This window comes from Pinus tabuliformis, chromosome 1_2, assembly GCF_031772625.1.
Source record: "Pinus tabuliformis cultivar Carrire ecotype Pingquan chromosome 1_2, CPIR1, whole genome shotgun sequence".
Classification (NCBI taxonomy): Eukaryota; Viridiplantae; Streptophyta; class Pinopsida; order Pinales; family Pinaceae; genus Pinus; species Pinus tabuliformis.
In genome coordinates, this window is record NC_142298.1 from 223,288,559 (window position 1) to 223,304,271 (window position 15,713).

At 35.3% G+C, this 15,713-nt stretch overlaps 1 protein-coding gene across 3 annotated transcripts; it reads left to right on the forward strand.

Moving 5' to 3' along the window:
• The first annotated feature begins 3,701 nt into the window (after positions 1-3,701).
• LOC149205221 (formate dehydrogenase, chloroplastic/mitochondrial-like) lies at positions 3,702-15,269 on the forward strand. 3 transcript variants are annotated; one of them, XM_089394956.1, is made up of 4 exons: positions 3,702-3,896; positions 13,011-13,220; positions 13,384-13,535; positions 14,812-14,953. In XM_089394956.1, exons 1-4 carry the CDS (start codon positions 3,768-3,770, stop codon positions 14,819-14,821), a joined length of 501 nt encoding a protein of 166 aa, XP_089251082.1. In that variant the 5' UTR covers positions 3,702-3,767; the 3' UTR covers positions 14,822-14,953. The 3 variants fall into 3 exon arrangements, with proteins under 3 accessions (XP_089251082.1, XP_089251081.1, XP_089251080.1); XM_089394955.1 differs by lacking the exon at positions 13,384-13,535 and having other exon boundaries at positions 3,705-3,896; positions 13,016-13,220; positions 14,812-15,269; XM_089394954.1 differs by lacking the exon at positions 13,384-13,535 and having other exon boundaries at positions 3,708-3,896; positions 14,812-15,269.
• Positions 15,270-15,713: the final 444 nt, after the last annotated feature.

Here is a 15,713-nt window from a genome sequence, read left to right on the forward strand (position 1 = left end):
TGGATTGAATCCTCAAAGGAGGGATACTCGAATGCGGGATATTGAATAATATTGATTGATTCCTCCTCTGTGATGTGATGTAGGCATGGGTAGAAGTGCTTGTGTTAGCTTTGTTATGAGGTAGTTGTATATGAACGCGTGTGACAACCATTACATCTAAATTTATTACAAGCTAAAATTAGTAAAGGAAACCAATATGTTGCCTTTAATACTGTGGCTAGGAGGTGTCTACTGAAAGAGGACCCAAAGTTGATCATAATTCATGGAACAAGGTACCAATCAACCTTAAGCACAATGAAAGAATAGGATGAAAACCTTAAGCATGACCACCAACTCATCGAATGGCCTTGAGGCTGCAATATGCAAGAAGAGGATGAAAAACATTGACTTTGAAAGCTTTTACAACTAGAGAACCTTAAAACCCCAACTCCCTCCTTAGGACAAGTGTATTTGAGTTTACCAAGAGTTGGCTTCCAACACACCCAACGCTCAATGCCAAACATGACATGGTACACTAAAACACAAAGACCGTAAAACCTTTCAACATATCGACAAAGTACACATTCTTCCTTGAAATACACATTCTAAGGAAACCCACAAATGACTTCTCCTCATTTTGAGGATGGTACCTAAGTTAAATTGGATTGCATAGGGATTTCTTAACACAGGGTTCAAAATTATTACAACAATATACTCATTAATCACTAAATATGTCATTTGTAGGAATTGCAGTTAGGTGGGGAGGATAACACTCCTATCCATTTTTAAAGCTACACCCAATTAATAAGTTCTCCATATGCCACAATAAATGCAATTTTTATGACTATAGTGACACATCCCTCGAGATTTCCTTCCACACCAACACTTTTATCCATGAACTAAAGAGTGACTATTTCATTATTATATTATACATACATGTTAATATAAGCATTAAAATTTGTATTCCTTTGTAAATAATGCTAGTCCAAGAGATACATTTGATCACCTTGTCTTGTATCCAATATCCAATGTTGACCCCTATATCCTTAGATCTAGAGTGAAGGTTTCATTTCTAATGTTGTGTTTGAGCTTAAATTCTAATTAAATATTTGGGTTAGCCAAGGTCATTACTTAACTTAATGGATTTGTAATATACAATGTATCATATTTTTTTTAAGTTCAATTGGTGAGATATGTCTGGGGGATTGAACTTTCGATCACTTGGATACACAAGGGCTTGCCAACATGCTTTTTTCCAATTGTGCTACTACCCTCAGAAAATATACAATGTATCATATTAACATCCACTTAAACCAAATTGAATTTTGGGACACATGTCTCTTTGATGATGAAGGGAATCCAATTATGTGATGTCAAACACATTCCCTCACAAACACTCACAAAGACCCTACACTTTTTAGGGTTCGAACCTAGGTTGTCTGTTATGAAACCAACTCACAAAAAGATAGAAAAGATAGATCAACAAATTAGAAATCAGCCTCTTCGAGGGGGCAACCTCCTTTACATTACACAAAAGAACAATTATTGGATGATACAAATGACAAAGCCTCATTTCTATATATAGGAGTCTAAGGGGTCACAATATAATCAAAGTCAACATAACAATAATAATATAAGGGCACAAAAATAACAATAGTGGGCTTCTATGGGGCACAATAATAACAATATGGGGACAATAAGGGCACAACAATAACAGTAAGGGCCACAATGACACTAGTAATGGGGGAATCACTAGTGTTATAGGGACCTAACATTGTCTATATGGAAACACTGTATAATTTTGAATTTATTTATTGTAGATTTGTACATAGATGGATATTCCTTTCTTTGCATTTATCTTTTAGACTTCTTGCTTTCACCAATTGATTTAGAGCTTATGGAGTCTCAAGTAGCACCAATCCCCTTGCTTCTATTGGATTGAATAACATGATTTCTCTTTTGAAATCCATAATATCTCATTCACATGCTTCCTATTTCTCCCATAAGACTTTAGCACAGACTCCATGATCATGTTTGTGTCCCTCTTAATAACGCACTCCTTGGAAGGGGCCATAAAATCTTTTATTAGGACTAAACTTGGATGTCTCTTCTTTCTTGCCCTTTGATTCTTCATTCAATCATACCACCCATCAACTTGTTATTTTTCCATTTTTCTTATAATGACCTTTGTTGTTGGGAAGGTGCCTTTCAAGTATTTTGTCTTTGCATATAGATACACATAAAATATCATTATTTTAATCTAATGGACGTGGTTGTTAAAATCACCAATATTTAATTAAATATGCATTGTTATACCTTTGCTCAAGTCAACTTCAATTCAAATTCTAACACATGTGTGTATACCCTTCCTTGCTTAGTTTGTATATTGTTGTAAGTCCCCAATATATTTATGTTGGCTTTTGAAAGATCATCTCATCCCAAAATAAGTAGGGGGGATTCAATATTCAAATCCGGCAGAGTGGGGTTGAAGAAATGGATATTGAAGATGGATTCAATTATAGAAACTATCTTTTGAAAAAAGGTTAGTTTTTCCCCAAAAAGAAAGTCCCTCCTTTAAGACCTTGCCACAACTTCCATAGTTGTGAAATTTTACAATAATAGAACCTCTAGAGTAGAGGTTTACCATATACTTAGAACTTAGGTTAGAATTGATTTGATTCTTGAACTCTTTAGATGATGACTAGAGATCATTAAATACATAGTTTGAAGCGTTTGCTTGTAGTTATTAATGAACTTGTTAACCATCCATAGATGAATACTTCCCTTGCACATGTGCTTGATGTTGTCAATAATGAAAGAATCCTACTATGTTTTTGGTATATTCGACAAGACTACATCTTTAAAATAAAGAAGATTCAATTCTTAATGCTTTGCAATCCTGTAAGAGGGAGGGACAATCGAAGTCACGCAGGAGGAGGTATTCCCTTTGTTTAGCGAAACTCTATAGAGATAAAGCACTAAATGCAAGATTAACCCCTTGTTTATGTGATAATTAGGGAATATATATCTATTCTCTCAAAGATTAGTCTTATATATTCAAAAAGAATTTCTCATTTATTCTAAATAACACTTAACACTCTTTATAGAATAATTTCTCACCATTACAATCACAATAATCATTTTTCAAGGCAAAAACTACATCAAAACTTTTTGAATATGCAAGTAGATAATCTCCACAAATGAAGATGAAAACATATTTTGAGCATGTTTAAAGTGGATTAAAATATAATAATAAAAGACACAACAAAAATCTTGATACAATAATAGCTCAAATAATTATCTTTAACAAAAATCTATTAAAAATTACTATAAAATTATAAAATGAAATTAACATTAATAAATAATCAATTAATTTATATAAAATCCCAATTTAATCATGAATAATTACTTAATTCTTTAAGTTCCACTTCAAAGAAAGCATTGACACATCAGCGAGAGAAGGGTGCATTATTGTTTTGGAGTAAGAGAAGGGTGCATTATTGTTTCGGAGTTCTATGTCCGTCGCATCAATATTTTATTTGATGTGCCCAATTATTTTTCCAAAGTAAAACTATTATTCAGGTTAAATAATAGAATGTATAATATTTCACATTCTATAAAATGTATACTATTTCAAATTCTTTGAAAATCCGTTACTGAAACACAAATATATGGCCATCGATGACATGATCGGACGATAGATATTCTATCCCGCCTTTAAATTCAAATCCTCTTGGTAGTTTGGCGCCATTGCGCGCATCCCTCTCAACGAGCTCAGTAGCTCGCATATGAACAATCATGGTTTGCAATCGCATAAACATTGCCCCAGAATCGATCCACGAGCCACCAGATCTCTCTCTGCACGACTTCCAACAGTTCATCTGCGTTTCTTCGTGGTCAAAACGATTTCAGAAAAGGTATTTTTCTGCAAGAGAGTGCTAAAATTGCAAAGCGCCATTATTTTCTTGTCGCCGTCATGAATCCTCTACGCCTTGTCCTAATGAAATTATTTAGAGTTCTTGATTGGAAAAATTTGCCATATTTCAACTTTCTGGAAATATTTCAACTTTTTGCCTTGCAGTTCATTCCCCAATGTCACTTCAGGAGCACGCAGGTAGTGATAAAACTTGGGTCTGGCATGCAACTGATTTCTCAGATGGGGAACTGAAGGAAGAACTCTTTTGCATTCGTCTTGGCTCTGTAGACAGTGAGCACTGTTCTTAGACTCTTCTAATCCTTGTTTGTATCATGTATGCGGATTTTGAACTCTCTGCTATACGGTCTTGTCATTCTCCTGTTGTAAGCAGTACTACCCGAGATAACTCAATTGACAAATGCCATTCCACTCTACTGCCCGAGATAACTCAATTGACGTATGCCTCATGAGCTGCACTGAATTTTTGGATTTCTTACTTGAACTTGCTAGTTTTTAAAGGTCTTCCTTGAACGAGCTCTGCAAAAGGTCTGTTATCCGGGATCTGTACTAATATAGAAGCAGAGTTGAGCAATTAGAGGAGCATCTATGCTTTCAAAATTACCCAAAACTCTCACAAGCCAACTCCGACTGCCACCGACCTAGACTGTTTCATTTATACTGTGATATGCCTCTCCTGTAAACTTTCATATTTCTTTTGAGTACTAAGTAATTATGAAACATCGCGGCAACTGTTGTCAGGAACGGTGGTGGGGAAGCAGTAGAAAAGATGGATTGAAATATTCAACGCCCACTTAGGTCATTACCTTGAGTATTGGGCTCTTTGAGAGCCGAAAACTAAACCAGCCTTAGTTGCTGCTACTAATAGCCGTGTGCAACCTGCCCTTTTATTTTGTCCGAGGCCGATAAGGCAATTTGGTGTGTACTTGATGTATATATACCTCAGCTCAAATATAATTTAGTGGCAACCAGTTCCCTCGTTTGCATAAGTTTGTTAGCGTTCTATAATTGATGTGACAGTCAAATGTTTTTGCGATAATTGGGGTATTGCATTCTTCTTTGATTATTGGTCTGTTTCTTCGCGCTTCCCCTTGGTTTCGTATTTGAGTGGAGGGAATATCGTTTTAGTGTTGCATATATCCACATTAATCACAAATTTATTGACCAGACCTCAAAGTTTTTGATATCAGAGGTTAAGACGAAACCATATTTTACACTCAATTGATCCAGTTGTTAGTAACTTAGTTGTTTGATGGCTTTAATGAAAATTCAATCCACCAGTTTCCCTAATGGCCTTTTCCTGTTCACTAAACTGCTAAACAATCATTCTAACAATCATTCTAGGGAGTGATTAGGAGAGTGCACTTAGACACTTGTTGGGAAATAGTAGCAGTTACACTTAGGAGAGTATCATCATGTGCTGGCAGCCAAACTTATAGCAGTGACTATGCATTAGAGGCCATTGCAAACCTTTCAAGGCATAGTGAGAATGGGTTTTCTGTAAGCATTGAGTTATATTCTCCGATGCTGTCAATTCCCTGAATGACTGGTATCTCTTTTCTCCCTTACAAGCGCTTTCCTTTGACACCTGAGTTTCCCCAGATCAGCATCATAATACGAGATAGATCTCTACACAATTGTTCCGCTGAGAATGTTATTGATGTCCATGTGACATTTTTGTTGTTTTTTAGGGCAGTTTAACTGAGAATTTTGATGTTCACGTGACTTCTTTTTGGGCAGTCTGAAAGGTTCAGTTCAATTCAACGAGTTCATTGCCACCAAAACTTAAACAGTTGAAAGCTCAAAAATATCTGCAAACAAGCTTAAATCCTTTTTGACACGAGTGGATATCTTGTAGGGCTCTGTAATCGTTAGACTGTTTTTGCAAGCTCAGTGTGGTAGAGATGTTGTAATGTAATGTCCTCAAGCACTGTACTATGACTATAAATCAATCTGCAGAGGATGAGCAGTTCTCTGTTCAGTTCCATATGGATCAAGAGGGGTGCTTGAACCTGAAACTTGCATTGCCAAGCGGTCAAAAACAAGTATCTCCTTCTCTTCCTACTAACATCCTGACAGAAAAGGCCAATCTGATGGTGAATCCATGCTCTTATGCTTTGTTAATACCAATACTCTTCAGAGAATGATCCCTTTAATATAGAAATTTGACCTTCTTTCTCCATGACTTCATCTTCTAAAACCTGTACTCTGTGCCACAAGTCAGTTGCCTCATTCCGGATGTTTAGAATAACCTGGTCTTTAGCTTCTGCTGCTTGCTTAAGCAATATATTCTGCTTGATCATATCACTCTTTTCGGCCCTTAGTCTGCACATTTCATCATGCATATGACATATTTTCCCTTTCAAATCATTCATCAGATTTTTGGAATGTATCAATTCAGCCTCAGTTTCAACCTTTTTGTAGTTGGCATTTTGCAATTGTCTATGCACTTGCAGGTGTTCAGTTTCTGCAAAAAGCAAATCTTGGTTTGCAACAATGGCTGTTAACTTTCGGGTTAACTTTCCCATCGACTCTTCACGTTTTGCAATCTCCATCTCAGTATTCAGTACGATGGAAGATTGTAGTAAATGATGCATCATATTGACTAAAAGTTCTAAACGCTCAAATCTTTACATTATTATGGTTTAAATAAATCTAACTTGACATTCTGTGATGGAACGAGCTGCCTATCTTTCGTGGCATTTTTGGGAAATTACATAATTCATGAAAATAGTGTTTTGTAGCATGCATTCCCATGTTCTTTGTTCTTAGATATTCTCTTCTTTCTTTTCCTTTATCTATAATTTGTTCGTAAACCATGATGACCCGAAGTTGGATACAATTGGGAAAAAAAGACTGCAGGAGATAATGGTACACAGAGGCCTTTTATGTACCAAATAACCTGTTGCTAAACTGTACATTCCATTGACAAAGAACTGCTACTATACCATCTTCTTTACTTCCTAGTATAATATCCATGTTTTCTTAGACCAGTGTTTTATCCACCTTGTGTTCATTTCAGGGGAACCACTACCAGGACAGTGCCGACTGGTTACAAGCTCAAGGGGAAGAAAAGAGATGAATTTCATAATCACATTCTGCTTTGAGAATGAGTTCTATATCTTGATGACTTTCATATAATCTAAGACCTCGTGGAGATGGTTTTTCTTTTTGGTTTTTTTTTCACACCATTGACAGACCCTATATTTAATTTGCATGTTTGCATTTTGAACTTCTACAGAATCCCAGTGGTATTACTAGCTTTGGGGCCTCGTCTATTTCTTCTCTTGGTTTTTTTCTTTTCAGACCTCTGATTCTAGGAAATCTATTGAGCACTTGTTAAAAGGAGGAAAATGATCTTGAACCAGATTCTCTCTTAAGCAAGAGAACGATACAAGTGCCTTGTGCTTATAAAATTTTCTTTTATTCTAGTTTAACAGATTATCATTAAGGTTGTCAATCCTGCATCCCTGCAGAGTTTCTGCATCAGGGTTGTGGGATTTTGTGGATCATGTGCACCAAATGTTCTCTAGCAAATAGTGCATCAAGAACAAATAATGCCCTGCGAGATTCTGTGTTTGTTGAATTAGATTCCAGGCTTCTAGAGCTTCATCCTATTTCACCCTACCAGTACTTTCATATTGCCTTGAAGCAAGCCCATGGTTTACTATTCACTATTCCTAAGCTTCATTTGAGTAACATCATAATGCTGCCTAAGTATCAGATGTTGCTGTCTGAGATCAGCCATTTCGACTCTAAGAGCTCTCAATGTTCCACCCATAATGATATTATCCTCTGTATTCTTGGAAAGTACCATCTGCAAGCCTTCCACTCTTTCAGCTAAAGAGCTCATCTGCAACGTGTATAAAAGGGCTTAATACATGATGTATTCTACCATTGATGCTAATAAAAATAATCCTTCAAAATAAAACTCTTAAGCTTCAAAATTACCTCCTCCTCTTTCCGCTGGGCAAGTGTTAGAAGATCCTCATTTATATTGAGGTAATCTGTAACATAGCAATTTAGTTGCCGTGTTTCTTTTTTGGCTTCTTCCACAGTTCCTAGGTCTTCTATTAGACCTTCACCTCGGGTTGGAATTTCTGATGCATCTTCAATGTGTTTTAATGGAGAAATCCCAGCCCACAGTTTTAACGATCACTACCCGATATCAGAATCTATTGGAAGCCCAGATATTTTATATGAGGCCGTTGATTTAGAGGAAGATCCGAAGATGTATCAAATTCCACAAACAAAGAGACTCGTGCCTTTGATCCGAAAACAGTAAGAACCAATTACAGTGATAACATAGGTTTGAATTTCTAGGCACTTGAAGCTTCATGAAATGAACAATGGAGATTGACTGCAAATATGAAGAGGCCCACCATGATGTTTAGAAGCCCCTCGAGCTTGAATCTCCCTTTCAAAATGGCCATACATGAAAAATTTCAAGCCCCTTGATGAAGCATCTTGAATCTCCCTTTCAAAATGTCTTACATTAGGCAGTTACAAAAAAAGATATATGCAGCCCATGTTTCCTGCTCCAGACAAGCCAAATCCCAAGAAAGCTTTCCTAACAACTTTTGGAACATTTTTTTTGTATCCTTAGTCATTAATTGATACATTTTTGGAATGTTTTTCTAAATGAGAAATTGTAGCTTGCCATTTCTTTTAATCAGGATATCAATAGTTTCTTGAAATTTTTAGTTTATTTTTGGAAAACAGTGTACAGTAACTTACAACTATACCTTTGACTTAGGTACAGTGCTATGATTGTGATTTTTATTTTTACAATTGTCTACTGGTTCCTATGCCTCACACTTATATCATTGATGGATTTGCCTAGAGAACCAATGAAAGCTTCCATCAGCCCCTGTTGCCTTTAGCTGGTCTCTTGCCTTTTACTAACAGACCTGGAGCCTATTCTAGCTTGAAAGAGCATTACGATGGACATATAACGTACGGAGTTGTCTCCATCTTTTTATAGCCTTTAAACTCTTCTTTACCTGTGAGTTTTCTATTCTTATCTGACATAACTGCTTGTGACCTTTGGGAAACGTTTCAACTTTCTCTTGTTGGCGTAGTAGCTACAGAGAAGGGTATTGTGTTTATGTTTCTCGAAGATACCTCTGCAAAGTCCATGAGTTTGGAAATTTTCATTTTAGTGAACCTATTGGCTTTAAACCTAGCTGCTTTTTTGGCTTGACAAGTCATCTACATGGGTTTTCTTGTAATGTACAAGTTATACATTAATTTGTAGTATGTACATGGGTTTTCTTGTCATGTACAAGTTATCCAATTAATGTATGCAATGGAATACTTTCAAATGTTCTTGGTATTTGCACAGTCATTGTTGAAAGCTTTATGGTTCATCTGCTTGAGTGATAGTAATTATGTGTTCTACTGCGTCATGGGAGTAATGACTGTGCTGAGAAACTTCCAAAATAAAGAAAGAATAACAAAAAAACACATTGTAGAAATATAAATAAGATAATAAGATTATTATAGAAAACTGTTGAAATATTATTATTAAAAGAAGATATGACAAAATGGCAGAGTCAGGAAGACGTCCCCTGAAGAAATTCTTTTTGCTGACCAAACAATAAAAGTCCAAATCATGTATATATCCACTAGGGTACATGTAGCTGTTATATAGCTTCATGTCCAAACATAAGCATAGTTTAATTGTTTTACATTTTAGTTTTTTTTTTGGGTATATTTTCCAGTTAATTTTGCCTAAAATTTGGTAGGTATCTGTTGGAATTATAACTTTATGCACTCTACAATTCTGTGACCAGCTGAATGTCAAGCAATTGAACCGCGATTTAAATCCTATTTTGTCAGCAATAAGTACTATACTTTGTCTTTATTTAGTGTAGAGAACCAAGCACTTATTCACTTATCAGCATAGTTAAGACTTGAGTTTAGGGTGGCTTTAATTATCTCTGGTAATAGCAAATGATACGGAGGATTGTGCATAACCCACCCCCTTTTTGATTCCAATAAGCAGAGGTGGTCACTATGGTAATCCGATTTCAATTTGTAGTTAGAAAATGGGGTCACAACTTTCCATATTTTTTGTTTTGTTTTGTCTTTTTACATCAAACAATAGTATATTTATTAGAACCATAGTCAACTAAACAAACAGGAAACAATTTATTTGACAGGTGGAAGAAGTGATAGGCTTAGAGCAATTGAATTGTAGGCCATGCTTCTTGACAAATTGATGAACAGATGTCTCCTTACTTGAAATTTAGGTTGGCACCAGGGCACCATCCTGTCCATCATTATACACTAATCTTGTCATTATCTTCTTCACTGTGAATGACTGGCCTGTTCCCTGCAAATAGATCTGGGCATAGAGGAGCCAATCCAAGAACAATAATCTCTAGCACAAGACAATATTAATGATCTAAATACCTAATCATGAAGCTTGAGTTTGATTTTTCTCTACTGGTTCTGAATCTCTGATTGAGGATCTCCCACTCATCATTACCAAACCTTCTCCTTCATCATTGGCATCAGCTGCACTGCTGAGGTACTTTGGTTGGTTGTCATTAGACTTGAGAGCTTGAAGTTTCAAATGATTATAGTAACAGACAGCCAGAAAAGCCAGTCCACACCCACTCAAGTTTATGACTGTAACCTTTTCATTTATTACAGACAAAGATTATGTTATGAGCAGCCAGTCCTTGACAAGACCAGCAACATTCATAGTCAAGGCTGAAGTCTTTCCTATCAGAAGAAACACTGCAAGATTAAGAGCCAAGGCACAAGCAGAAATGTCATGTAATCCAAATCAAAGGAAGAGACCCTGATTATCAGAAATGGGTATTCTACTAAGGCCCAGGGGGTGCTAAGAAAAACAAGGCAACAAGGAGCAACAAAGATGTGATGGGATTCAACTTAATCCCTTTTGATGTTCGTGGAATTTGTATGAGAACCAATTGGGTAGTCTCACATGCAACTGCACTTAACTGGAGAATCACCTCCCATGCATTCATCTTGGCCTCCCCATAAGCTGAAATAGTAACTCCAATGGATATGGCCAACATATTGGCCTCGGGCTCACCTTTATAAGCTTCTTTCTTCAGGGAAACCACAATCAAATACACAACAATGGGAATTAGAGCTTTCAGCATTTGAAATAATGATACTGAGAGGAAAACATAGGCAGAATTTGAAAACCAGAGACCCAAAGAATACACTTATCAATACTATGGGTTCAACGAGCTTGAAGACTCTTACAATAGCAACAGCCAGTGTTGAGTAGAAGCCCATGTGAATCATGGTGGGACTGATCACACTAAAGTTGTCAAGCAATGGCAACTCTAATGGATATGGCTAACATATTGACCATGGCCTCACCTTTATAAGATTCTTTCTTCAGGGGAACTGCAATCGAATGCATATCAAATGGGCACAAGAGCTTTCAACATTTGAAATATCGATACTTTGAGAGACATGCACCAAGGGCTGCATCATTTAGGATTTGTACTCAGTTTAGGTGTCATATTCAAGGGGAAGTTGTTATGCTTTCCACCACTTCATAGATTGTTAGAGTGATGAAACAAAAGAGGCTCCCTCTTGAGGCTAGATTATGTCATTCATATCAGCTGTGTTGTTGATGTCCTAGCTCAACCAGGTCTTGCCAAAACTCTGTTGAGGTTCAAAATTTATTATAAACTGAAATGTATTCACAAGAATTGACCTCATATAATGCAATAATCACAAGATATGCCATACATGGCTGTGATTATGGCTCGCAAGACCCTTAGACTTTGAGCAATGAGGTTCGCAACATCACTTATGATTATGCACTCTACAATTCTGCGACCAGCTGAATGTCAAGCAATTGAACCGCGATTTAAATCCTATTTTGTCAGCAATAAGTACTATACTTTGTCTTTATTTAGTGTAGAGAACCAAGCACTTATTCTGCTCATCTATAGAAGGGACAATGGTTGTTTGCCTATGAGGTATAAGGAAATCCTATAAGATGTTTTGTATTTTCGTATGGAATTGAATCATACCCCTGCACACTGTAACATTCATATATATCATAACAAGTGAAACAACTCTTTAACAAAATGGAGAGGGGAGGTGCAAGTAAAACAACTCTTTCAAAAAATGGAAGCTCTCTCAAATCGGGCAATGATGACTCCAAGGACTGCCTTTTGAGTTCTTTAATTTCCTTCGAACTCTCCTCTCCTTTTAGCAGACATTTCAAGGGCAAAGATAATTGCATTTCTAGCCTTCCCATTTTTTGTTCCTTTCTTGTGGTGGTTTTCCCAACAATTTCCACCCTAAGTAGCGTTGTTGTGGACGAAGTTTACTATTTTCTTATAAATGACATTTTGCTCCTTCCTTCGAACGTTTCGAATAGCTTTAGGTACCATTGTTTCCTTTAGAAATGACGGTTCCATGTTTAATTCGTTGTTTCGTTATGATGTCCTCTCTTTAACCGTGGTGACCTACGTTTAGGTTGAGATCAGCTCCAATGGTTGATGGAAGAATGATTTGTCTAATTGTAGGATGTTGTCAATAGGTTTGTGCAAGGCTCTGTCTCACTAAGTGCCTTACGGAATAATTTTTACCCTTCACAAGTGGCTCCCACTCTCAACCCCTCTCCATTAAATCGACCCCTCTCCATTAAATTTGAACATGACATTTCATGAGTTAAATCCAACACAAACTACTTGATCCACACTAGATAGGTTTATTCTATTGTTAAATTTGAAAATGACATTTTATGGGCTAAATCCGACACAAACTGCTTGATCCACACTTGATAGGTTTATTATATATATATATATATTTTTGTTTTGGTTACACTTAAACTACACAATTGTCATTGTTATATTTTTTTAACTTTATTTTTTCTCACTTTAGGAGTTACTTTTAAAACAACGCATTTTATTTATTCTATTGTTGTATATATATTTTTGTTTTGGTTACACTTTAACTACACAATTGTCATTGTTATATTTTTTAACTTTATTTTTCTCACTTTACGAGTTACTTTTAAAAAAACGCATTTTATTTATATTGGATATATTTTTTAATTCCATTGATTTGTTTGTATCATCATTGGTTGAAGATCAGCGAAAGTAATGTGGTGTCCGTGGCAGAAGATGAGCTAATGCGCATTCTCATATTGATGCGAAACTTTGTGCCTGGATATAAGCAAATTGTTGAGGGTGATTGGAAAGTGGCAGCAATTTCTTACAGGTCATATGATCTAGAAGGGAAAACTATTGGTTCTATTGGTGCAGGGCGTATTGGCAAAGAACTACTTAAGCGTTTGAAGGTATTCATTCTTAGGATCTAGTACTACTTCATGATGTTGCAAACTTCTTTTCAAAAATCAGTGCTCCATAATTCTTACGCATGCATGCTGTTTGTTTCAAAATTTCAATCTAATAATAATAAACATTACATGATGTTGAATTGAATTGCTTTCCTTTGTACAGCCCTTCAATTGTAAGCTTCTTTACCACGACCGTCTTTCTATTGGACTCGAATTGGAAAAGGAAACTGGAGCAACATTGGAGACAAATCTTGACGAAATGCTACCTAAATGTGATGTACTTGTCATTAATATGCCTCTTTCTGACAAAACTAGGTGCGCCTTATCACAATTTCATAAATAATCTCTCCCATTATTCACTCAAACATCAATAGCACCTATATATTTTGTAGAACTTGTGAACAAAAACCTAATTATTGTTTCTCTTGCCCTTTCCTTTTGGTTACAGTAGGGGAATGTTTAACAAGGAAGGTGTTCTCTACCAAGCCTAGCTTTTCTCTCAGAATCTTAACATCCCCTTTGCAAAGGGTTTCATTAGAATGACAACAACCTGCATTTAAAGCATTTCTCCACCCATCCTAATTAGAAATACAATTTTGGGTTCTCTACTAATTTTCTCCACACCCATTTAATCTAACAATGGACATAGAGCATGTATATTTATACTTGTGTGTTGGAAATACCGTTTTATAATTAAATGTTTATTATTTTTGTTTTATTATTATTACTTGAATTTCTTCTTAACAAGTGGTTGTGTTTCTTTTGGTTTTAGTGAAAGTATGGGCTCCAATGTTGGCTCTCTTATTATGGAGTATAATTCATCTTTGAGAATTTTTCAATTATTAAAGTAGGTTAGTCAATTGCTTAAACTATTAAATTTATTTCAAAAAGTTTTTGTTACTTTATAGGTTAGACACTGGCTTGAAATATTAAACTTATTTCAAAATGTTTTTGTTACTTTATAGATAAGACGTAGATTTCTTGGCTCTATGATGAAAATAATGAAGGGAAAATACATGTTAATATGTTACTTGTGCTCTTTGACTGAAAAATACACGGTGAGAGAAAAATGTATATTATGCTAATTGAGGAATGTTTTTCACTTGTCGAACTTATAGTATTGAATTTAACACACTAACACTTTACAACAATGAACTAACAATATTCATGATGAAAATAACAATATGGAAGATTTATCTGCATAATGAAAAAGGCAATATGGAAGATTCTGATCACGTTCCAAGGCATTTCTTAAAATGTGGATGTGACAAAAGGTTGTTGTGGAAGTTGTTGTTTGTATATGGAAAATTTCTTGATCATTGTGTATAATCCTAATGTTGATAGATATGTCTACTAGATGCTTCCAGTTAATGGGGCATTGATTTGAGCATTCAATATATTTTTATTCTTTATCAAAGTATTCTTTTGTTGTATTTGTATTTTTCAATTTATGCCTTACGGCGTTTCCTTTGCAACATCTGGTGCAAATGCTAGTATATCTTACCTCATTTTATGGTTAACATTGTATAACAAAAACATGCGTTGTGTTATGTAATTAATACTAACATGTAATATTGATTTTTTTTGTCAGAATGCTATAGGTAATGATTGCCAAGACGATGATCCAAATTATGTTCAACATATATCAGGAGATGATGAGGATGAGGATGAGGATGATGGTGGTGAAGGAGGAGATGATGATGATAGTTGCGGTGTTGGTGATGATGTGGATCAGAGTAATGAGGATGGTCAAGATGATCATGAGGATGATCTTGGTGGTGGTAGCTAGGCATGCACATGCATTGTTTTTTATGAAGAAATTATTGTGTAGAATGACATTGTTATGTTTAGATGGGTGTTGTGAATTTACCCTATATCAATGAGACATTTTGATTTTGTAATCATACGATGAGTTTGATTTATGTATGTTGTTAATTTATCGTAGAATAACGATATTCATGAAATATTTTGATTTGTTAATCATATTTGAATTTTACTTGTTTTGATTAAAAATAATACTGATTTTATTAGTATTATGTTGCTATTTTATACATGTTTTGAAAATTGTTAATGACACATTGTTATTTTTTTGGATGGATGTTGTCAATTTCTCTTAAATTTCTTTACAAATGATTTTGAATTGTGATATCTGCTTTAATGATATTTAGAAACTATCATATATTTCACTATGAATCTATAAATGGGGTCATATATGTAAAGAAAAATATACTCTATATAAGAAGTCAAATGCGGGTGTAACCATGGATGCAAAATTGAAAGTAAAATTGGATGTTAAACTAGGAATTAATACAAAATGCAAACAATTGACATACAAAGTGTTTTAAATTAGAAGTGAAAAATTGTGCAATAGTTGACACAAAGAAGGGAACAAAACATGGCATACAAAAGGATATCAAATTGGGCAAAAACAAGGACACATAAATGGGCACCAAGTTAGATGCAAAAAAAGACAACTAGATGTAAAATAAGATG